The sequence below is a fragment of the Protopterus annectens genome, chromosome 16.part0 (genome assembly GCF_019279795.1).
Source record: "Protopterus annectens isolate FY-2018-M chromosome 16.part0, PAN1.0, whole genome shotgun sequence".
Classification (NCBI taxonomy): Eukaryota; Metazoa; Chordata; order Ceratodontiformes; family Protopteridae; genus Protopterus; species Protopterus annectens.
The window spans coordinates 373977045-374003598 of NC_056750.1; the positions used below are offsets into that span (position 1 = coordinate 373977045).

Below are 26554 nucleotides of genomic sequence, written 5' to 3' on the forward strand. Positions count from 1 at the left end.
ATAAGCAAGCAAAATCTGAGGGTAATGCTACTCAATACTAGAAGTCTAAACCTCAAAATGCACTCACTCGAGGCACTCCTTAAAATGGAGAACATTGACATTTGTGCAGTGACAGAGACATGGTTCAGAGCTCCAGGGAGCACCCCTGCATTAACAGGTTATAATTCATACCACACCTTTCAGCCACCAAACACAGACCGAAACACTAAAGGTGGGGGCGTGTCCATATTCATTAAGAATATTCACACCTCCAAGCTAGTTGCTCAACATAATGCATCCAAGATTATCCAAGTTCAACTAACTCTGGGCAAAACTGCAACCCAGATTGTAGCTTGCTACAGACCCCCCACCATGCCCCAGGATTCCCACTCCTCTTTTCTTGATACACTGGAAAATATTAAGGTACAACCCAACACTCTAATAATTGGTGATTTCTACCATTAACTGGGAAAACTACTCATGCACCAACTCTTTTGTTCAACGTTTTCTGGAAATCATCAATTCTAATGCCTTGGATCAACTTATCCACACCCCTACTAGGGGCAGCAATATCCTAGACCTGGTCATCACCAACATGGGTGACCGGTGTTCCACACCAGAGGTCAGCTCCTCGTTGGTCAGATCTGACCACAAGCTAATCACCCTAGACATTCACATCCCGCTCCTACCCCCATTAGGAAAACAACCATAAATAATTTCTCTAAAGCCAACTTCATGCTTTTTAAGACAGAAGTGGCAAACTTCACGACACCCATGCAGATGGACAATAGAGATACGACTGCTGAATCCTACACAAATCCACTTTATAAGCACTAACACAAGTGCATGGATCGTGTTATCCCTAACAGAACCAAGATGCTATCCTCCAAAAAAAGAAAGCCAATCTGGTGGTCCCTTGCCATAAACAAACTCTACAACAGGAGAAAGAAACTGTTGCAAGAAAGAGTAAAATCCCATGATTGGAGGAACTCCCTGGTCAGCCTCAGTAAGAAGCTGAGATCCCTCATAAAATCCTCCAAAGCTAGTTATGAAAACAAAATCACCACTGATTCTAAACACAATCACAAAGCATTCTATAGCTGTGTCAAGAATCTCAATGGCAACACTTAGATCTGCTCTGAGTTACAGCACAATGACACTAAATATACAGAACCAACTGATATTGCCAACATCCTGGCTGATAGGTTCAGTGCTAACTTCACCCCCCTCTCACCCGCTAAAGGGCCCATCTTTATACCGGAAGAATGCAAAGTTCCTGTAATCACGGCTGCACAGGTAAAATCCTCACTCTCCAAAGCCAAGAACACAGCATCCATGGGACCTGACAACATCCCAGGCTGCCTTCTACACGAACTACAGAATGAACTGGCACCCCACCTAAGTACCATGTTCAATCATAGCCTCACCTCAGGCTTTGTGCCCACTGAATGGCGCACCATGATGGTTATCCCACTCCATAAAGGGGGGGGCACAACAGACCCCGGGAAATACTGCCCCATTAGCCTGACGAGCCTAGTCTGCAAGGCCATGGGACGTATCATCATGGAACTCATAAACAAACTCTGGACCCCACACAGTTCAGGTTTGTAAAAGGCAGATCATGTCTCCTAAACCTGATAGACTTCTTTGAAGTAGTCACCAAAGCCATAGATGAGGGTAAGGTGGTTCACACAGCCTATCTAGATCTTGCCAAGGCATTCAACACCATCCCCCACTCTGGAATTATAGATAAACTCACTAAACTAGGTATAAATCCCTATGTCACAAGATGGGTTGCCAACTGGCTTACTGACAGAACCCACATTGTGAAAGTAGCAGACTCCAAACCGGACTTCAGACCAGTGACAAGTGGGGTACCACAGGGTTTAGTCCTGGGTCCTCCCCTGTTTGGTATCTACTTCTCTGAAGTACAGGCTAACACAGAAGATCTTTGGCTAACTAAATTCACAGATGACTGCAAACTAGGAGCCATAAACGAAACTCCTAACGATGTGGACATCCTACAAAAGGGCCTCACTGAGACAGATGCCTGGTGTCAAAGCCATGGTCTCAAGCTCAATGCCAAAAAGTGCATTTTCATCCCCTTTGGTAAAAACTCTGTACCCATGAACTACCACATAGGCGGTAGTCTACTTAACACTGAAAGTGTGATAAGAGACCTTGGGACACAGGTGGACAGTAGTCTCTCCTTTGATAATCACATTGCCACAGTGGTCAGGAAATCCTTCTATGTGGCACACCTCATCACAAAAGGTTTCTCATCCAGAAAAAAAGAAGTTATTGTTCCCCTCTACTCATCACTCATTACACCCATTATAGAGTACAACACCCCTTTTGGTATGTACCTCACAAGACATCTGCAACAACTGGAAAGGCCGCAAAAATACCTCACAAAGAGGATTACTGACCTCAAACAGATGCCTTACGCAGACCGACTCAAAAAACTCCAGCTTTACTCCATCACATATCGCCTACACAGAGGCGATCTCTGCCTAACATACAAAGCTATGTCAAACCCAGAGCTGTTGGACATGCTCCACTTAAAGAAATCCCAATCCCTCCGAGCTACATACTCTAGGGACCTAAACCTTGTCACCACAATAAACAGAACATGCTGGAGGAATAGATTTCTGTCCCAGAGACTTCCCATACTCTGGAACAGACTACCTATCTATGTCAAACAGAGCTCCTCATTAGCACTCTTCAAGAAAAATCTTGATGATTGGATGGGTAATAGGCAATTCATCCCAGGGGATCACTTCTGTGGTTCTGCTTGACAGGGGCACAGAAACATAATTTTCTTGGGCAGTGGCGTAACTACAAGAGGCGAAGTGAGGTAATTGCCTCAGGGTGCCAAGCGGCAGGGGGTACTTTGGGCAGGGCATTTAATTTAAAAAAATAGTTTTTTTTTTTTTTTTTTAGGGCGTTCTTCTTTAAGAAGTGTAGTCGCAGGCTGCGGGCATGCTGACATCATCACGCACAGTGCAGCACTTATTTTCAAGTTTGCGAGTGGGAACCGAAACGGATGGTTTAGAGGACTACTTGCGAGCGAGCGGTTCGGTTTAGTCGAGGACTACTTGCAAGCGGGAACTGAAACAGACAGACGGAAGATGGGATTTCAGAGTGAGTAATGTGTAGAAGATGCGATTTCAGAGTGAGAGGTGTGTGGGATTTCAGAGTGAGAGGTGTGTGTGTGGGATTTCAGAGTGAGAGGTGTGTGTGTGGGATTTTCAGAGTGAGAGGTGTGTGTGGGATTTTAGAGTGAGAGGTGTGTGTGTGGGGGATTTTAGAGTGAGAGGTGTGTGTGTGTGGGATTTTAGAGTGAGAGGTGTGTGTGTGTGTGTGTGTGTGTGTGTGTGTGTGTGTGTGTGTGTGTGTGTGTGTGTGTGTGTGTGTGTGTGTGTGTGATTTCAGAGTGAGAGGTGTGTGTGTGGGATTTCAGAGTGGGGGAGAAGGGAGCCTTGAAGCCTAAACCAACACTGGAAGAGCCTACTACTGGCATTTTCAAGAGGACTGTCCACAACTAGATGTCTTTACGTATAAGGGTTATACATCCCTACTAAGGACATCCATATAATTCCAATGGTATTATGAGCAATTGGGTTTGTAGAAAAAGAATTTCAAGTCCTATTAAATTATGTCACCAGTATAGGTAAATCCATATGAACTACAGAAGGAGGCAATTTTGAGTATATTGCAGGTGTTGAAAATGGCACGATTGGCAAACATTTAAAAACTGAAACAAAACTGATTTCATGAACATCACTGCCCTGAGTTGGAGATGGAGTCTGTCCTTGCCATGGTACTAACATAGTCCACGTTTGGAAAATTAGAAAAAAGGAAAATGTTTGTTAAACTGTATTAAACATTGACATAATTAATGCACTTCATTCTTCTGAAAAGTTTCTGTAAGACAATTGTCTACTGAAATTTAGAAAACATATTCCTGTTGCTGTTTGTAAGCACAGAGTTGCTTATAAAATGTTTGTGGGACTGCGCACAAGTTAAATTTAGGGATAGTTAGCTTTCCACTTCACACAGTGGTTCATAGAGGTTATTTGTAGGCACAGATTTCACTGCTAAGAGCTGTCTAATTTATTATTTGACTTGTTTAAAAGGAATAGTTCTTCTGTGTAGTTGTATTTTTTCTTGTTTAACTCTGTGAAAGTTCTGACAGTTCAAAGTGGTGGTTTTCATGTAGAATGCATGTATCACTTAACTGGGTGACTAGTTCAAGGGGAACTTGTAATTGCTTGGGCAGATTTAGTTGCATGGACTGAGCAGATGATTCATTGCTTCTTGTAGCTGGTATTGTTGAGATATTATGTGAATGGCACTATGTATTCTTTTAGGCGATGTGCTTCGATGGCCTATGTGGCTGGCATGAAATGCTTGTGTTTGAGTACCATTTGTTTCAGGGGATTTTACTAGAGAAGTGTTATGCAGTCAACCCTTTCTAGCTTGTTGGTGGCTTTTGTGAGACATACCTTTTGAATATTGTAGTGATGAGCAATTTCTGTTCTTGGCTGTCATGTCAGGTTGTTGGTTCCCTGTTTCAAAGGCAACATTTGAATAATTGGTACCAAATTGCTGGAATATGTAGCAATTTGGAAGATTTGATGAAAAAATATATACTGTTAGTACATTTGGTGTAGACATTTTCTTTCCTTTCTAAACTATGATCTATTCCTTATGCTAAATACTACTGGGTGGCTGCAAGGATTTCATGATGGATGTGTATGCTTTCTGAGTTTAGTAACTAACTGACTAATTTTGCTGCAGAAAACTTGTTTAGAGGGTCAGCCTGATGGGGACCTGTGGCTAAAGACCAATATGTAGACTTTGGTGCAAAGTTATTGATTACTTTTATTGTCTTTGTGTGTTGTATGTGAACATGATGTGGCAGTCATCTTGGTTGTTGTTGAACACCTTTACATTTTTGGTAATCAACACAATGTGCCAAGAAACTGATTAGACTCTCTGGGCTCCACAATAAAACACAACTGTACACACAACACAACACAAACACAACTGTAGTGTTCTCTGTTCCATTGTGAGCGCTTGATGTTTTACCACAACACTGTCTTCTTGAATATGTTGAACAGTGGCGTAACTATGAGAGGCGAAGTGAGGCAATTGCGAGTGTGGGATTTCAGAGCGAGAGAGGTGTGTGTGTGTGGGATTTCAGAGTGAGAGGTGTGTGTGTGTGTGTGTGTGTGTGTGTGTGTGTGTGTGTGTGTGTGTGTGTGTGTGTGTTTGTGGGATTTCAGAGTGAGAGAGCCCCATATATACATGTGTATACATATATATATATATATATATATATATATATATATATAAATTAATGTACAGACAGATATTTGTATTTGTGTGTAGTGCTTTTTGGCAGAGAAAGGTGCAGATGAAATTATTGTAGAAGTTACAGGTAGTGATACAATATATAAATGTGGTATCTGGTTTCAAATTCTTCTATGATTATTTAATTGCACTGAATGGCAATAAACTGATATTGCAGTCAGTATTCAAAGTTTCAAGCTTCAGATTAGGTCTATTTGTTGCCATACACATTAGTCAAGTTGTAAAATCTTCATTTTGTGCTAATATGAGATTAAGAAAGTGTTCATTACTAAATACATCTACACCTAACACTGTGGCTGGATGTACTGTGCATTTTTGTGAAAATGGTAGGTTTGCTGTACTATGACAAAATCCATGAACGCCATTTTGTTTTGTTGTAGGTGAACATTCTGTTTGTTCAGTGGTGGTGTGTGTGTGTGTGGGATTTCAGAGTGAGAGGTGTGTGTGTGGGATTTCAGAGTGAGAGGTGTGTGTGTGGGATTTCAGAGTGAGAGGTGTGTGTGTGGGGGGGGGGGATTTCAGAGTGAGAGGTGTGTGTGTCTAGAGTGTTTCTCCCTGGGCCTCTGCTAAAAATTAGCTTTTGTTCCAAGTCAGACTTTCCTGGTTAACAAATGTTAAAAAAAATGACACTCATTTGAATATCAGACTTCATATTCTTCAGAAAGTGCATGGTAACACAAAAGCTTTTATTCTAGCAATTTTCTAAGTTTATAAGATGGATATTTTAAATTTATCCCTATCTTTGGGACTGTATTCCCCCTGTTATTGGCTTCATCCAGCTTTTGTGCTAAGGTTGAGAGCTATGGTAAGAACTGAATTCACTGAATATGTTTGGGGGCTATATTCCCCCATTACTGGCTTTGTCCGGGTGTTTTTTGCTAAGAGGTTGAGAGCTGTGGTGAGAACTGAATTCACTGAATGTTTGGGGCTATATTTGATGCTGAAGGCTGTGGGTTCTACTCCCACAGTTGGTAGATGCATTGCTGATACTGTACTGTGTTGTAAAGGGGTGGATGCTGCAGTCCTTTTTGGCAAAGATACCTAGTAACTATGAACCTGTTAGCAGTTTGCTATCCATTCCCTATTGCAGTATTACTAGCTTATGTTTTTAATGCATGCAACAAAGGCAATTTATTCTTCAAGGGCAACAAGCACTTTATTTGTAGATGAAACAATGACATATAAAGTTGTTTGCTAGCAGCAACCTATTTATTAGTTACAGATTTCTTTAATGTGGATTTTACTACTTCAGAGATTGTGCATATTTACTGATACTGGTGGACTATAGAAGGTTGAGTAGACTTTTTATGATGGAAATGTTCTGAATTGGGCAGTTTTGTCATTGGTGTATGCATTTTGTTTCATTGTTTACTGGAAAAATGTTCAAAACAATACACTTAAAATGCCCTCTAACAACTGTACTATATTGCACAAGGAATATAATGTAATACAGTCAGGAAGGTGTATCAAAGAGCATGTGTATGTTTCATGTTCAAGGGGCCTATGATTTTGAAGACAGCCCAGAGTTAATATTTATCTACCACTGGCAAAATGTATTTTCTTTGAATGTGGGTCAGTCTTCCTATGATATTTGTGCATCTGATAGCATCAACTGCATTATCCTTGCATTATTTTATTTACAAGAAAGCAGAGGTGAGGTGACATAGTATATATCTGGGGGGGGGGGGCTGCTTATCTTGCATCATCCAGCTTCTCTTCTACAGTGCACTATCACTGTCTCTGCACAACAGAAAATGTCAGATGAGACACATGATTTCCTCATTCAGGTATATATATAGTGGTATGTTGCTCTGACTATTTTGCACAGGGACCTTGGTAGTAAAATGTATGGTGGTAACAGTATTTTTCTTTCACAAAGCAGCTGATTTGGCATAGTGGTATGTTGCTCTGACTGCTTTGCATCCAGACAGAAGGATGAGTATGAATTCCCGCGATGGTGGCAAGAAAAAGCTTAGTGGCGCTCAGTGTAGAAAGCGAGAGAGACAGAAAGAGGTTGCAGAAAGTGAACTGCTGAAAAAGTACCAAAACTGGCGATACTTTATTGCTCCACAAGCGTCTTGTAGTGTGACTATGGAACAGCGGAAGAAGGACAAGGGATAGCGAGCGAAGATATTCGGCAGCCAGAGGCGATCAGAAGAATGCCACTACTCACTCCGAATCCGATGATGCCCTGAATGAACAGAATTTTCCTAAACATGAGGCTCAACTACCAGAATCAAGTGCATCAACAGAATTGCTACTGCCCTCTGCTGACCGAGCATATTTTGGAAGCAAGACATTAAGCGCTTTTGAAAAGAGATTTGTTGTGATGGGAGGTGCATTGCAGCTGCCTGGTCCGTTCCCGAAACAGGCAGAAGGTCTTAATAAAGGCCGCAGCTTCCAGGAACATTTCTACACACGCAAAATGAAGTCTGGCTTGAGTTTCAGAAGAACATGGTTGTCCTACAGCACGGCTGGTGACAAGTGCTACTGCATTCCATGTTGGCTGTTTGCATCACCGATAAGAACTGGTGATTCATGGACTGACGGTACTTGTAACTGGAAGAATTTGTTGCGTTCCATACAGATACACGAAAATTCTGTGACCCACGCAAAAGCTTGTCAGATTTTTACTAATTGAAAGAACAATGTCACTGTCGATGTCCTGACTGACAAACAGATTATGCAAGATCGTAAGTACTGGCACTGTGTTCTGGATCGCATAGTGAATCTGATCATTACCATGTCAAAATGCAACATCGCATTTTGAGGTCACAGTGAAAATGACAGCTACACCGATGACAACAGGCCCGGCTCACGAGGATGTTTCCTGGAATTCATTCACTTAATTGGCAAGTACAATCCTGTTTTGGAAAACTTGCTGAAGCAGCCAAAAGGAACCACCAAGTACTTGAGTGGGTCGTTCCAAAATGAAATCATTTACATTCTGGCAAGAGAGGTAAAGCAGCAGATCATAGATGAAATGGCCGACACACCGTTTGTATCTCTTATAATGGATACAACAGTGGATTGCTCAAAGATGGATCAGTTGAGCAAAATATTTCGGTATGTGACTGTCAAAAAGAATGACGAAGGGAGGCCGGTAAGCTTGCATGTCCAGGAATCGTTCTTGGGGTTCACTGATGCTGAAAGCCAGAAGGGTCAAGATTTGGCATCCGTAATTACAAGTGTCACTGACCTGAAGAAGATTCGCGGTCAAGGATATGACGGAGCCGCCAACATGAGTGGTGCTTACAAGGGTGTCCAGTCTTTAATGAAGCAGAAAGCACCAAAGGCCCGTTATGTTCACTGCAGTGCTCATGCATTAAATTTAGTCATAAACGATGCTGTTAAGAACGTGAAGGACATTTGGAACTTTTTTGACATGCTGGAAAAGCTGTATGTATTCCTCAGTGCTATTAGCAGATGGAATCGCTTACAGAAAGATAATAGCTGCTGCTCACTTACATTAAAGCGACTTTGTCCTACACGTTGGTCATCACGGAATCGAGCCTTGATAGCTCTTCGCAGCCGGTTTGTCGACGTGATGAAACTGTTGACTGTGTTGTCACTGACTGGCAAGGACAGTAATGAGAAAGGCGAAGCATTGTCGCTGAAGAAATATTTTGAACGCTTTTCGTCAATGATGAACATTGTTTTACTGTCGCGCATTCTGGGACCACTAGACATTATCTCCAAGAAAATGCAGTCACAACAATCCGATGTCACATCTGTTTGCGTTCTGTTGGAATCACTACTGAAGGACCTGAGTGAACTTCGCAACAACTGGGAGACTGTTTTGTTCTCGGCCAAGGAGCTAGCTCAAAGATGGGGCATGCCATCCGAGTTTGACAGTTCAGAGAGGGTTTCTCGTGCCAAGAAGTTTCACGATGAACTTTCAAATGACTGCAGACTGGAGTCAGCAGAACAGCACTATAAGGTCGAAGTGTTCAACAGAATCATCGACTATGCCATTGTCCAGATAACAACACGATTCAAGTCACTGCAAGATACTGACGAAGTCTTCACGTGCTTCACAGGGGTTGGGAGGGTGGCCTAATGGTTAAGGTGTTTGCCTTACAAACACAAGGTGCAGGGTTTGAGTCTCACAAGGGATAATTGGCTAGGCTTAAAATGGCTCACAAGGGCAGTTAGCCTAGTACTAATCTATGAACCTATGAACCTATGAAACCTATGACAATTACTGAAACGAATGATGACGAACTGCTGAAGATGTCGAAGAGTCTGATCACGGAGTACTCGGATGACATTTCAGATGAGCTGTCTGACCAACTGCTCCTGCTCAAAATGACTTTCAGTGTCACATTGTCAGCACTGAAATCTATCAAGGACTTGGCCGAATTCATCTTGATAACTCATTCAGAATCATCTTCCAGCTTTCCGGATATAATCACTGCTTGTTTGCTGTATCTGACACTTCCTGTGACAGTTGCCAGCACTGAAAGAAGTTTTTCGAAGTTGAAGTTGATAAAGACATTCTTGCGTAGTACAATGTCTGAGGTTCGACTTAGTTCTTTAGCCATTCTGTCGATTGAGAGCCGACGCCTGGAAGATGTGGACACTGACAAGATCATTGATAGTTTTGCTGATAACAAAGCCCTCAAGAAGTCATTCTAGGAGTAGGATTGAACAATGGAGGTACAATTCACATTCTGGTATCTATATAATGTACTGTTTTATAATTGTTTTTTTTTTTTTTTTACTTTTTGCTGAAATAGCACGTCACCAGATTTCAGTGTTTTATGCCACTGTCATAGGTCAAGCGAATGTGACTATATGTGATTTCTTTGGCTTCGGTCATCTCGATGACTTGGGTTCCCGGGGGGGGGTGTTGGGGCACCTAGGAAAAGTTTGCCTCAGGGCGCTTCTAACGTAGTTACGCCACTGTTCTTGGGTGGCGAAAGCCAGGGTACCTTTTTGGCTAGGCTTGTTTAGGCTCTAGGGCCAATAGCCTAGTACCTACCTATGAACCTATGTTTATAGATCTGTTTTCAGCATGTACATGTTGATAAATGATTTCATGTCCCAGCCTTTCTAATTCTGAAAATAATTTATCCAAAATAACCTTGTGCATTATTTTTTCACAGCATGAAAGTAAGCTTATGGGTCTATATAACTCTGGGTTTGTCCTACTCTCCTTTCTGTTAAAGACAGGTTTAACAAGTGCATGCCTCCAGTCTTGAGGAATTACACTATATTTAAATCACATAGCAAATAAGATCTATAATGGTACTGTAAATTCATGCTGAAGTGTTCTCAAGTCATTATCACTAAGTCCATCTCTTCTCTGTGCTTTGTTTGGGGCCACTTTGTATAATTCTTTTTCAAAATAATCTAATTTGATTTCAGTATCTGAGGTTACCTGGATAATATGCATACAATTTATCACTTACTTTTTGGAGCCAAACTGCTTGGCATAAGATTTTGCAAATACATCTGTAATCTGTTGTGCCTGAGAATAAATTTTAGACTCTACACACAGTTTATCAATTTGTATGTCTTTACTCCCACCACATCTTGTGTTTCTTTAAAATGGTTTCCTATTATGCTCAATACCTTTGTGTAATTTTTCTTCATATTTTCTTGAACTTTTTTTTTAATTTGTCTGCCTAGCTTGTTTATTTCAATTTTCAAAGTTATAGTTTGTCCTCTTTTCCATTTCTTATATGTTTTGTCTTTCACCTTAATCAGGTATTTCTTCTTTATACAATATATCCTTACGTTGTGTGCCAAGATCCTGATGTTGAACATTTTTCTGAAGTTTTGCATTTGAACAATTTCTCTTTCAAATCGTATCATATTTCTTCTGTAGTTTTTCCAATGAATGCATCACTGCAATTAGTTTTACATAGTGACTGTTATGCTTCCATATGATCTGTTATTAACCTTCTGTGCACTGGTTTAGATATCAGTTTGGCAGAATTATTTAGCAGAAATTTAACCTTTATAATCCCATGATCACTGCACATCAGTGTTGGTAAAACTTGGCATGAAATAACAGTCACTTCCTTAGGAACACAAACAATATATGTTCCATTCCTTGGTATACTTTTTTACAACCTGAAGTGATTATTGCTCCTGAACAGACATTGTTAATAATTTCCTTACTAGTGTTGTTAAACAAATATTATTCTAGTCTGTTTCTAGTAAATTTCAGTCTCCAGCAACTACTATTCTTATCTCCTGTGTTTCATACAGGAAATGTATGAATTCCTCTAGGTCATCAGCACATGGCCTTTATACTCCAACAATTGTTATATGTTCCAGGGTTGTCTTTATTGTCACAGTTACACTATATACAGTATTGCTGTTATCAATCAACATGCAATAATAACAGGTCTAATAATCTTTAATCCCTATCTTAACACCTGCACCTGACTTTTTGTTAGAAAAAGAAGTTATGTACTCACCATAACGCTCTATCTGCATTATTGATTTTCATTTTTCCGCAACTTGTGGGTTCGGTTCCGATCCCTCGGAACCGACTCAGCCGCTTCTACAGCTTGTGGAGACCAAAAACCTTCAAGCTCACTCCTTACCCACAATGCACTACTCACAGTACCTCAGCTGATAGAAAACAGGATAGAAAGAAAACATTTTTTCAGGTAAACCATATCTAGAACTAGAACTACACCAACAAATGGTAATAATCATTGTCAAGGCACATTTTTCCAAACGCAAAACACCTGGGCAGGGGGATGTAGAGCGGGGAGTTGAGGAAAAATGAAAATTGACAACACAGATGGAACATTATGGCGAGTACCTAACTTCTTTATCTGATGTCAATTTTCATTTTCTCCTGAACTTGTGGGACAGAGTCCCCAGTTACTTTTAAATCCGGGTGAACTCAAGGAAGGCTATTCCTAAGCAACATTGAGATGAATGATGCCCTACCCTGGGAGACCAAATCCAATTTGTAATGCGTAATAAAAGTATGGGGAGACAGCCAAGTAACCGCTGCACAAATGTCATCCATGGATGCGCTAGACTGAAAAACAAATGAAGTTATTACAGCTCTAGTTGAATAAGTTTTCAGTGGTTTTGGTAACTATATCCCCAATTTGTTATAAATGAAGAAAATACAATTAGTGATCCATTTAGCAAACGTCACCTTGTTCACTTGCTTCCCTAACTTGGTATGTGAAAAGGAAATAAATAATCAATCAGCTTTTCTGAAATCCTTTGTCCTATGAAGATAGAACTTTGTCTGTGAACATCCAACAGATACAAGGCATAGTCACATTTGTTGGAATATTCAGGAAAGAACACTGGAAGATTAATGCACTGATTAAGGTTGGCCTCAGAAACTACCTTCAGCAGAAAGGGTGGATTGGTAAGAAGTGAGACTCTGTCTTTATGGAAAACCAGGTATGGTGGTTTAAATGAAAGGGCTGAAATTTTGGAAATTCTTCTAGCAGGAGTAATTGCTACCAAGAAAATAGTTTTCCAAGACAAAAACGTTAAATCACAAACACTGGCAGGTTCAAAGGAAGGATGAATAATTGCTTGTAACATCAGATTAAGGTCTCAAGGAGGGGTAGGATCCTTGTATGGAGGTTTTAAAAGAAAGATACCCCTTAAAAAGGCTTCACAAAGTTTGTGAGATGCCACTGAAGATCCTTGTAAGCCAATGTGAAAGTTGGAGATAGCCACTAATTGGACTTTAATTGTGGAGGCCGAAGCTCCATCATTGAAAATTGTGGCTAAAAATTGAAGAATCTCATGAACTGGAGCTGAAAAGAGGTTGACCTTATTTTGTTGAGCCCGATGTACAAATCATTTCCACTTACTATTGTAGAGCTTTCATGTAGAAGGTTTATGAGAAGACAAACAAATGTGTCAGAAGAGACAAAAGAAGCATAGGAAGTCTGGCTACTAGTGGAACTGGAGAAGCAAAGCTATCAGCTTGAGAATTGGAATGTCTGGTGAACTGTGTCTGTCAGGTGAAACAGGAAATCTGGCAGTGGATCCAGCATCTAAGGTTGTTGCAACAGATGAGGCCAAAGGGAGGGAAACCTAATCTGCCTAGGCCAAAGGGAGCAATGAAGATGATCTTGCTCTTCAACTTAACTGATTTCTGTAGGTATTTGGGAATTAATGGAGTTGGTTAAAAGGCATATAGGGGACCGGGGGTCAATCATGTAGTAGAGCATCCCTTGGAAATTCACCTTTTGGGAGAATCAGGGCAAAGTAGCTGCTGCATTTTTTGTTTAGGGGTGAGGTAAAAAGGTCAGAGCAGGGCTGACCCCATGTCTGGAAAATCTTGTTTGACACTTTTCAAATGAGGGACCATTTGTGAGGTAACAGAATGCACCTGCTCAATTTGTCTACTATCACCTTTGACCTCCCTGGAATGTGCTCTACTGTCAGAAAGCGGTTAGATGAGATCACCCAATGCCACACCCTGAGGGCTTCTCAGCACTTAGGGTAGGATTTGGTTCCTCCTTGTTTTCTGATGTACCAGACTACAGACATGTTGTCTGACTGAATAGCAATAGTTCCTGGAGGGACAGCATCCTGAAATACTTGCAATGCCAATAGCACTGCTCTCATCTCCAGAGCATTTATGTGTGGATTGGCCTCTGTTGGGGACCAAGTGCCTTGGACTGTCTTCCCCTGCCAATGCCCCCCCCAGCTGGGAAGCATCCATGTTCACTGTGGCTTTGGCTGTGGTGGAATGAATGGGAAGCCTTGACAAACCTGACCTGAATGAGCTCACCAGGTGAGACCCCTTTTGCATATGTCGGTCAGTGATAGAGATGGGCATCGACACTGAGTGGAGAAAAACGGACCATTGTGTTACAAGCAACCATTGTAGAATTCTCATATGGAATCTGGCCAGGGGAACCAGAGTTATAGCCACTGCTGTAGACCCCAGTGCTTGTAGAACTGAACATGCTGGAACTTTGTGGTTTTTGATTATGGCTAGTATGTGACTCCTGATTGTCTCCAGTCTTGTCAGGGGAAGTGAGGCTATTTTGGTCCTCATGTTGAAAGAAACTCCTATAAAGTCTATTGTTTGAGTTGGTTTGAGCAGAGATTTTTTGAAGTGTATTGTAATGCTCAGGTAAGAGCATAGATGTAGAACTGTCTCTCCTGTCTCCAACAGCCGATGCCTTGTAGTAGCTGTGATGAGCCAGTCATCCAAATATGGAAACACGCAGAATCCTTGCAGTCTCAAGTGAGCTGCTACTACTGCCATGCATTTGGTGAACATCTTGGGGGATGTTGTGAGTCCAAAGGACTGAATCCTGAATTGGTAATGACTGGATCCCAACCAGGAATGAAGGAACCTTCTTGAGCATCTGTTCAGCTTTATGTGATAGTAAGCATCTTGAAGGTCTTTTGAACACATCCAATCATCCTTTCCCAGACAGGGAAGAATGGACTGAACCGGGACCATCCAGAATTTGTTTTTTCAATCAGATTTTTTCAAGTTGCTGAGATCCAGAATGGGTCTCCAGTTCTCTGAATTTTTTGGCACTAAATAGAATCTTGAGTAAAATCTGGATTCTCTCTGGGCTGGTAGGACCTCCTGGATGACTGTTGTTTCTAGCAGCTGCTGAAACTGTATGGCTTCCCTCTGACTGGGTGGGACATTTGGGAATTTCTTTGACGAGGGAGGGGGTTTGGAAAAGGGTATCATATAACCTCTGGAAATGATCCTCTGCACCCATGTATCTGAAGTGATTAGTAGCCATGTTCTCTGGTGTGGGGATAACCGACCCCCAATTGCCTCCATAGGGGTACAATCTGGCCTCCTTTCAGGAGCACTGGAAGGGTTTACCAGAGAAGAAATCTCTGTAACCCTGCTTGTGCAGGCCTCCTCTGCCATGATGGTGGCATCTTCTATTGAAGTTTATCCCTCTGCCCCTAGAGAAACTCTCACAATGTGTGTACTGGTTAAACACCTGGGATTTCCTTAACCACATTTTTCCTCTGCTTTGCTGATTCCTAGAAAAAAGTCTCTGCGGAGTGGAAAAATGAACTCACATGGCAGAAGGGGTTTTACCATCTTTCTTACATCTGGTCAATGTGTCTGACTGTAGGGCCAAACAGGGATGAACTGTCAAAGGGAACATTGATGATCGAAGACTTGAAGGGCTCCGCAAAGTTACATAGATGCATTCAGGCATGTCTTGTTATGGAAAAGCCTGAACCCACTACTCCAGTTGTTCCTTTGGCTGCATGTGAAATGAGCCTCATGGAAGAATTAGATATGGAGGTTAGGGTGGCCAACTGAGAGGTAAGAGATTCTCATACCTCTTCAAAAACAGCTCCTGAGAGGGTATCTGAAAGTTGTTTAATCAGATCCCTCTGCAATTTAGTAAAATGTGCCAGGTAATTCAAGGACTGAAGAGCAAAGGTCAATGACACATAAACCTGCTTCCCAAACCTATCCATCATCCAAGACTCCTTGCTGGGAGGATGGATAGAGGAACTTTCCTCTGCTAGTTCCTTCTTCATGGCAGACACTACCACCATGGCAATCCACAAGCAATCCCTTAGTCCAAAAAGATTTATCCTCATCCTTATCTGATGAAGTCTATGATGAAAGCGCTTAATCTTGCACGATGTTTTATTGTGTTTTACCAACTGGTAGATTAAATTTGTTTTAACTATCCTGGTCGTGACTGGGGTTACCTTGACCTTGGACTGAAATACTGTGGTTTGATGTTTTTTCCTCAGGGGCCATGATAATTTTGTCTGGTCTCTTCGGGACTGACTCAATGGTGTCAGGCGCCTGCCACGACTGTTGAGAGATCAACTCAATGAGCTCATCAGTGGGTGGAGACGCCCAGGCGATGGATGGTTGGGTACCGAAAGCCTGCAGGTACATGGATTCCTCATTTGAAGGGTTAATGGACTTCAGATCACCCCCTCTACTTAAGAATCTGTAAGATATCTCCAAAGGAGGCATCATCAGGAGAGATCTGGGGGACCCTTCCCCTTCCTCGAAATCTGTGTCTTCCATGACGGACTTTTCCAGGGAGTCTATGTGCTTCCTCTTGCATAGTTTCTTCCGAGGGACCTCCTCAGTGGTGTCATCTAGGGAGGTTTTGGAAGAAGAAGGGGTACCCTGCCGAGTAACCTGAGGCTTCGGTACTCACTGTCCCTGCAGAGGGACTGGTTGAGACTGAGACTCTGAGTACGAAAGAGACAGGAACAGCAGTTCCGATGGGGAATGGCTCAGCTTGCTGACTGAAATAGCCATGGCCCTCTTCACTGCCTTAAAGGCAGAACCACTGGTAGACAAGAGGGACCCCAGAATTGAGGGGCCAGACCCGGGAACCATTGTCACCTTCTGCACCAATGAGATCGCCCCAAGGCAGAAACCGGGGCCAAGCACCGAGGTGCAGGGAAGACTCTGAGAAAACTTAAACTGACACTAGCTCCTTGGAGTCAACAGGCAAGCTACAGCCCTGAGAGCTCTCCTGGGTACTCAGGGTAATAGTCGGCGCTGAAGACAATGGCATCTTCAGAACCAACACTGTCAGTGCCAGATGGTTTGGGACCATGGGCTCTAAAACCTCTATAGAAGTTAGAGGAGGAAGAAAAGGAGGAGAATTTGAAAGGAGGGGTCCCTGACCCATGGTGGTAGGAAGCAAGAGGGTCCTTGTTATGCCTTGAGCCTAAAGGATCTTCCTCACCAATCTCTCCATGTCATCTTCAGTAAGGCTCCTGGAAGAACATGCAGAGACAACAGAAGGAGACCTCGGCCTTTCCAAAAAGGGGGATGGCAATCTGTCAGAAAAGGGATCTATAGTAGGGGAATACCAAGTCCTTGCAAAAGAGAAGAAGTCCTTAACAGATAGTGTCAGTTCCAAGGTCTTCTGCACCATGAGAAATACTGGTTCTTGGCTACCTGATGGTGATGTCATTGGTTCCGATGAATCTTCTGGAACCAAGAGAGCTGTCAACTGAGTTTTAGGTTCTGAAGAAATGATCAGAACCGAGAGTTTTGCTGTATTTTCAGTCATCATCAGAGAGCTTGGTGCTGAAGAATTCCTCTTCTTAGCCTTCTCTGTAGTTCTTGAAGAAGATGAAAAGGAAGCAGGACTGGAAAGAACAGACTTACTTTTTGATTTTGATTTTGAACTTCCAGATATAGCCTCTCCAAATTAAGAGGGAAGAAGACCGTTAATTATTAACTTATTCTTTCTTTCAACCAATGCTCTGTGGCTGAAAGAATGGCAATTTGAGCAATCCTCTTGCGTATGAAGAGGGCCAAAACAGTACACAGAGAGAGAGTGAGAATCCAGATAGAGTATTTTATGCCCGCACTTCTCACAACACTTAAAACCAGCAGGATTTTCTTTATCTGCCATTTTCAGTCTGAAACACACACACACACACACACACACACACACACACACACACACACACACACACACACACACACACAGAACTGTTGAAGGAAGACAGCAACAGATGCACTCTTACAGAAGAAGAATAAAGAGAAAAATAAAGAGAAGAATGCTTTTTTTTCTTTGCTTTTGTTTTAAACAGCAAAAAAGTTAGGAAAAGGTCAACTATCAACAACGATAGCAGAGGTCTGTACAAGTAGGTGAAGGAGAAGAGATACTAGTGATAGTATCTAGCATACTTTCTTATGAGGAAAAAAGTTTAAGGCTAGAAGAAAGGTAAGATATATAAAAAAAAGTTAAAATCCATTTATCTGTCTCGAGAGACTAATAGCCATGTCTGTATTGCAAGGCGGCAAATGAGATCTGAGGTAATGTGAGTAGTACATTGTGAGTAAAGACTGAGCTTGAGAGGTTTTAGTCTTCAAGAGCTGTAGAAACGGCTGAGTCAGTTCCGATGGATCAGAACTGAACCCACACGTTGAAGAGAAAATGAAAATTGACAACATCAGATTGTCTGTTACAGTAAAAACATTTATATCCTGACAGAACTGCCTTCGAGTCATAGTTCTTTAACCATGTTTCACAACAATAATAACATCAGTCTTATGGGAACTTATCAAATTTTCCAATGAAAAAAACATCAGAGATGCATCAAATGTTGCTATCTGTGAACTGCTAAAATTTAAATCTGGTAAAAATCCTTTCTTCTGTTTGTGAAATACTGTAATATATCTGCTGCACAAATTTCTCTTCCCTGGTCTTGAGAAGTGTACACCATCCTGTCTAAAGTCATGTGTACCCCAAATTGGGCTTGGATACTATGCACATTTCCAACTTTTTAAAATGGGCCATTTTTTTCATGTAGGTATTTACTCAAAATCTCTTCATTCACAGCGACCTGACTCTCCTTTCTGTACATGATTTGTGAAGAATGTGTCCTAGCACTTGTACAAGCTATGTTAACTAAGATGCTTGCCATTTCCCTGCTAACAGTTAGAGAGTTCTTACAGATGAGATAATTCGTACCAACATGAACAGACAGCTCCATACTTCCTTACCTTAAGGCATTCTATGGCCTTTCTCACAGCCTGTATTTTTGCTCCTGACCAGCATAATACTATTATATGTTCATTATCTTCTCTGCAAATGTAAGTATTGTCTCCTCTAATAATTGAATCTCCAATTACAAGTGCATCATTTCTGACTGGATATGAAGAATCTTCATCTTCTAATTCAGTAATATCTGCTCTATCAATTGTTACAAAGGAATAATCTTTATCACCATTAGTCTTAATCCCACTGTTTTCATTGCTTATAACATTTGCAAACATACAATTCTCACCTATCTGGCTTTGTACTTCCATAGCTTGAGCCATGTTATCAACTTTGGTCTTTTTTCTCCAGTTTCTTACAGTTGTTGTTGTTGTATCTTTCGGCTTTTCCTGGTTAGGGGTCGTCACAGCGGAACTCCGGTCCACTAATAATTTGCAGTAGATTTTTACGTACCGACTTGCCAGGCCTGACGCACAACCTTCAACGAAGTTAAGCCCATTCACGCATGTCTCCACACAGAAGATGCTTTAGCTGAGAATCGAACAGGACATCTTACTGTGAGGCGATAACGCTACCGCAGCACCACCATGTTCTTCAATCCTTTCAAGTTCAGTATTGATTTCTTCCTTCTCGCCTGCTTCTTTTTTCTTTTGTTTGCTACTCTGAAATCTTCCTACTCAATGATTTTTAAAACATATATACTTCATAGCAATCTGTTATGCTCATTAGTCCACAAATATTATTGTCTACTTGTGTGCACTTTATCTTAGCCTAAAGTTTTTTTAATATCTGTCAAAAAACCAACAAAAGCTTACAGCATTCTTGTATGCTTAATAAAAATACATGGATAATAACTCTATCCCCTTAAAATTCAAAGATATTTCTGAGTATTAACAGTGTTTTGTTGTCAACTAACAGGCATCAGAATTCCATTCCATTTTTTACCAGTGACATAGTGCCCATGGCTTTAACCCCCCCTGCTGTTGGACATTTTTTCTCTAACTAAGCCCTAACCACTTTGCCCAGGACTGCAGCCTGCAGTGGTGCCTGGCCCCCCCTCATCCAGGACTGTGTGGGGGTGCCACAAAAGCTACTGCTGCTGCTGCTGCTGGAAATGGTGGAAAAAAAAAAAAAAAAAATTATTTACTAATTATGCTCTTTAACCTGAACAGGGCTGTGATATGAAACTGGGATGGGATGATGAGATAGTGCACATGAGCAAGGTAAAGATAGATGATTGAACTGTTTAACTTGAAGAGTGCTGAGATATGACATTTTTAGGATAAAGATAAAAAAGCCTTTTGGTTTCAAACCACAACCATTCTAAAACAGCCCTGCCACAATGTGTGTGTAAAAGAAAACTGCTGTGCGTTATGGGGGCTGGGGATTGTGGTATTTACAACAACTTTAATTTTCATTATCAAACCTTAGAGGTGTGCACATGTTGAAAGTTGTGTTTGAGAGAGAGGAGGACAGTGTGGTTATTTATGTTTTATTTTTTTATTTTAAGAAAAGTAAGAAAAAAAGAAGAAGAGTAGGGTTATGTGTGGTGTACTGTCTACAAACAACAAAATAGAATATATTACTATTACTGAAATCATTCTCATACATATACATCAAATACATATATTAGGGTTACAGGTGAGGAAGCATGCTATGTATATGTATATCAGCTATATATATGAAAATATAAGAAAAAGGCAGATTGAAAAAAAAAGAAATTTTTCTTTTTTTTTGCTTTTTTGATTTTTTTTACAGATATTTTCAATAAAGAAAATGCTCTCTATAAGATAATGAGACGTCTCTCTACCCCTGGCTTCCCTCTGACTTCTTTAACCCCTCTATTATCTTATTACTGTGTTGTTTGGTTTAGTTGAAAGTGTGAAAAGAAAAAAGAGTGTTGAAGGATGCAAGGAGAAGTGAATTTCTTTCCTCTGTTCAAGCTTGCACATTCCGACAATCAATTTCTGTGTAAAAAATAAAAAAAAACTTAAAAAAACCTAAAAAGGAAAAGAAAAATGCAAAAAAATGCAAAATAAAAAACTTTAAAAATTTGAAAAAAAAAGGAAAAAAGTAATGTCCATGACAGGACTGGGGGTGGAGGCTGTTGAAATGGTAGGCCTAGTCAGCCAGTTCATTAAATTCCAGACCCTGTAGAAAGTTATTACCAATGTATCATTGTGCAACTAAATACCAATAACTGTAAGGTCCCTTTGTTTTGAACAGAGATCATAGTGTGTGATATATATACCTATATAATATGAGCTTGTAAGTAGCTACAGGTCTGTTCAGTACAAACTACTAGGCAAACTTAGCACAAAAAACTTAAAGGGAAGAGGAGGGTGAAGCACTGACAGAATAGGGTGTGTGCACTTCACTGTGCCAGGTGGAGAGGTAGGCTTAGAACCTCAACCATAGCCCAACACACACACACACACACACACACACACACACACACACACACACCATACTGACAGGCCCGTTTTGTCCAGCAAAAAACTGCATTTTCATGGACAAAGCCTGAAGTAATGGAGGGGCGGTAAAAGCTCAAAAATATGGACATATTTCAAAAATAGCTCTTAGAAAGTTGTTAGACTAGCAAGATTTGTGTTAGCATGCACTTTCTGAAGGATGTGAAGTCTGAAACTTAAGCGCATATCATTATTTCATTACTTCAAATGTCAGTGATTTGCCGGAAAACCACAGATTTTATAAGGAACAGACAAAAATATGAGACAAAAAATCTGGACATTATGCAAAAATTTGGACGGACGGTTGACAGGTATGGCAACTTCTACACGTTGTCTGCACTTCCTTGGAAGAAGGTATTACTCTGGGAATGTTAACTTCATAGTTTTAGACTGTCTTCGTCGTACTTTGTGCGGGATGCGGTGCAAAAATAAACATCAAAACTCTGGACCCTCCATAACTGGCTGATTCCACAGCATTTATCACTAAAAGATGAGGCATAAAGGCAAACAGCTGACTCCAGTGTCAGAAATGCAGGGTACCGATTGCTGGTATAGTAAGGCAGACACACTAAGATTAGTTGTGTAAGGCCACGTTCTGAATGGGGTACAACGTGTAATAATACTGGGAGTTGCTCAGTGATTGCACTCATTACTGCCTTATTACATCATCACACATTTTAACAGACTCCAGGGCATCCTTGAAGGAATGTTACTTAAGATACAGATGTATACTTTATCATGCATGGATGGATCCCAGTACAGTGTAACAGATAACAAACGGTGCAGCTAGGTGCACGGTGACTGCCCCCCATCCCGTGCCAGGCTGGAAATGTGTGCGTGTGGCTTTAAGAAACGTCACAGAGGCGGGCACTGGAACTGCACCATGTAATGCAGCAGCGGCAGCAGTAGCTCGGTAAACGTAACGCCAGCTGATCAGCCTGCAGCAGCCACAACAAGCGGCGAAAATAACAACAACATCCCCTCAGACACCGCTAGGGGCAAAGGTGGCCTACGCGTGGGATCTGCCCCCCATAATCGATACTGCACGTGCCTTCGTCCCCAAAGGGTGAGACTGCAGCTCTGCCAGAGACAGGGGCAGAGCTCGTAGCTCTCAGCACCGAGGCTGGGGGGGTGAGTACTCCGGTGCTGAGCCTGGTACCGGCGGCAGCTCCATCTGCTACCGGCATCTGTCAGTGCTGCCGTAGCATCCTTTGGGCTTAGCTGGCAAGGGTATAGGCACTTCAACGCAACAAGCAGTCTTGTATCTGTTTATCCATTGCTGTATTATTGTAAAGGGACACTGCTTATTTGTAGCCCCCACCCCCATCCCACGGACCGCTGTATTATGCTACGCGGGATCTGAGCCCAGGAGGCAGGCAACTATGGGGTTCGTACATCAGCTCCGGCTTCTATTGTGGAAAAATGCCTTTCTCAAACTAAGGAGCCCAGTGAGTAACTGCGTCTTTTCTCTTGTTTTTCTATTGCTGTATTTATCTTTGTGCGTATAAAATATTAATATGACATGCACCAAGTTATTGGTAGTAGTACTTTTATGACAGAGTGTAGTTTAACAGCCTAGGGTGTTATTTGAGTATAGCTGCTACCTGTAGCTGTTGTCTGCTTTTAGCTGTTATACAAATGCATAAGCAAAGCTTGTCAATGCACCGAACAAACATGCTGCTGGCATATGTTTTACTGTTGTACATTTTATTGCTTGAAAATGGTGTTTGTTATGTAGGCTTTTTCATACCCAGACTGTGACCCGAAGGTGCAGTTTACAAATGCATTTTGTTTATAGTTAAGATTTTAAGTGATTCTTCCCTTCTGAATGTGTGCAGATAATTATCAGGTTATGTAGCTGATTTTATACAAATAACTTATTCATGGTATAGTATGAATTGCATATGTGTGCACGTATAGCATAGTTATTAAAATATACGTGTGTGTGTGTGTGTGTGTATGTATGTATATATATATATATATATATATATATATATATATATATATATATATATATATATATATAGTGTTTATTTTTTGTGGGTGTGCTTATGTAAGTATATACATGAGTCTGAGTCTGTATGTGTGTGTATTATATATAGAGTATATTAAAAATAAAAATATATATATATATATATATATATATATATATATATATATATATATATATATATATATATATATATATATATGTGTGTGTGTGTGTGTGTGTGTGTGAAGAGTGTGAGAGAGATAACCCAGAGGCTCCCTTCACTCTGGAATAAAATCCCAGTCCAGGTTAGGCAGAGTCCCTCATTGACTCTCTTCAAGAGGAATCTTGATGAGTGGATGGGAGATCGTAGGTTTACCCCGGGTATCACTTCTGTGTCACTGTTAGACAGAGGCACAGTATACTAACCTTGAAAAAGGGCATAGCAAAATAAATTTAAAATGGGTGGCGAAAGCCAAACACATTCTGGCTAGGCTTATAAATGCCCTAGGGCAGATAGCCTAGTATGAACCTATGAACAGAGAGATGTGTGGGCCTAATGCAGTCAGTCCCTAGAATATAAATTCAGTATATGTTGTCCTTTACAGCTGCTCCCATTAAGGATCAGTCTGTATAGTGTTGCTGCTGTCATGATATTTAAAAACTGCTGTAATTAACAGTTATTTAAACACTGATATGCTGACTTGTAAAAAATTGTATGTAATTGGTTGTTCAATGAGCAAACAGAACATTTCAATGATCACACACCACCTTTGTCACTACTACTAATAGGATGGCCTTTGGGAGCCTATTTCTTTCTGTGCCGAAGTCCTTCATTGGCAGGTGTACAGGTAAGGGTCTGGATCTTCTACAGGTTAACAAAATCATTCTGTTCACTGCTGAGGATTTCAGTGCTGCAGTGCACTCTGTTTTGGTGCTAGGAACAGGTCTGTTTTGACATTTATTTAATATTCTAGGAACAGGTCTGTTTTGATATTTTATTTAATATTTTAACCTGAAAGCTGCTACAGTGTAGTGTGACTGGATTTCTGTTAGCAACTTTTGTTTTGCTACCTTGTTTGATGCCACAAAAAAACTGGACATGCAAACGTCCATGCTTGGAGATATGTTTAGCCCATTTCATTTGCATTGATGATAGATTGTTCTGTGCATATGAGTTGGTCATTCGTGGTCTTGTGGTTATAATTGAAATGTTTAAATAATGATGTACCTTTTCATTATGTTTTCTCTGCACTAGGTAGTTATGTTCACTTTTCAAGCTACCTCATTTTCACTCCATTGCTGATATAATGAAGGCTTGCTGACTCTTCAACCAGAAAATAGTGTGCAAGTAATTTTTGTAATTGTGTACTTTTACTCTGCTTTCTTTATTGCACACAGTAGTGGACTGAGCAGCAAAGCAGAATGTGTAGACGGGGGTGTACTTGCAACCTGTTTAGTCAAAAACATAGAAGGGGTTGAAGATTTTGAAGGCCTTGTGATTCTAACCCAGGCATTTGGACATGATTAAGGAGAACACATTCTCTGTAGATTTCTGTTTTTAAATAGCAGGATTTGAACACTCTGTGCATGCTAGAATTTGTTTAGGATTTGGTGCATTTCATGTTTTTAAATAGCAGGATTTGAGCACTCTGTGCATGGTAGAATTTGTTTAGGATTTGGTGCATTTCATGTTTTAAATAGCAGGATTTGAGCACTCTGTGCATGCTAGAATTCGTTTAGGATTGGTGCATTTTATTTATGTTTTGCTTACTCAGGTCTGATGATGCTGTATTGTAAACAACAAGACTTGATCCCACTCTGATTGCCAGAAATTGTTTTAAGATTTGTTTCATTGTATTTAAGTTTTGGAAACTGGGTTGAGAGATGTTCATTTTTCAGTGAATGCCCATGGAGTAAAACTTTAGAACACAAAAATGGTACAGAACATTTTTGCGCAAAAATAAAAGCCTTACTTAATAAGAGACTTTGCAAAAACATTAATTTCTTTCATTCATTCGTTCATTTTACAACTACCTGCATTTTCTGTTTTAGGTTAGTGCTAGTGATAAACACATTTCAGCAAAAAATACCCGAATATCAATGTTCAGGTGTCCAGCAACAATGAGAGCCATTAGCCATAGCTGCGCATGCTCCAAGTCCTGACATTTATTTGCTATTCTTTGTGGCATATGGACCATATTTGAAAAAAAAAAAAAAAAAAAAGTGACCACTCTGCAAAGATAATACCTGACATTGGTTCTTCTGTTTTGCATCCAGTGTATTTATGATATTTCCTGACTTGTAGTGTTTAACATTTGTGTAAGTGTAAATTTCTTTTAAAATGATGGCACACAACAGTTCTCACTTCATTTGCTTTGCAAATAAAAGATATGAATTGCTTTTGTAGTATTGATGAAATATATTGATTGTGTTTTCATTTTAGTACAGAAGCAGTGATCAAATGTGTTTTTTTTTCTCAACTGTTCAATGTCCATGGAGTTAGTATATTTAAGTAGGGGGGTACAGGGAGGGCTTTCCTCCTACAAAGCACATTTTTATGGAATGTTTGCTCTAATTAAGTTTTCTGTGAAATGTGTTTGTGTGTCATCAGTGATTGTGTGTGTGTGCATGTGTGTTTTCTCTCTTCTCGTCTGCTGTGAGACTATGGAGTTAGGAGTATATTAGGGGGTGCTGGGGGGGGGGGGGCTTGCCCAGCAAAAGAAAAACTTTTTTTATGTTTAGTGCAATTACATTGTTTTAGCTGAATGTAGTTCTGTGTAATAAGTTTTCAGTCAGAATGCTTTTTGTCAATCAAATACAGTCCTTTGTGATTTGGTGACGTGAAATACAGTAAAAACAACTGGAATCTTATCTGTGTGTATCTAAAATCTTGTGTGTGTGTGTGTGTGTGTGTGTGTGTGTGTGTGTGTGTGTGTGTGTATATATATATATATATATATATATATATATATATATATATATATATATATATATGGATTCACTTCATAACATTGAAATATCAAAATACTGAAACTCAAAACACTGAAACCAAAATACTGAATACTCAAAATACTGAAACTCAAAATACTGAAAACACATATTATGCGTAAACTCAGCTTAAACAACATAAATCATAACAATTTCTACCAAATATATGCAGGGGGGCAAGCCCCCCTGCACCCCCCATGTGGGGGGCAAGCCCCCCACACCCCCTGCTAATTAAATATATCAACTCCAAGATTGCACATAGTGTAGTTAAGTGCAATCTTGGAGTAGATATATATAATTAGCAGGGGTTAGAAGTGCAGGGG

General features: G+C 40.6%; 1 protein-coding gene across 1 annotated transcript in view; it reads left to right on the forward strand.

Annotated features, from left to right (window-relative positions):
- Positions 1-22131: 22131 nt before the first annotated feature.
- ABCA2 (ATP binding cassette subfamily A member 2) overlaps positions 22132-26554 on the forward strand; it is a gene marked incomplete in the record, with an annotated part of 2505641 nt that continues 2501218 nt past the window's right edge. Inside the window, 1 exon segment of the mRNA XM_044058216.1 lies at positions 22132-22719. Coding sequence (XP_043914151.1) covers positions 22654-22719 — 66 coding nt within the window.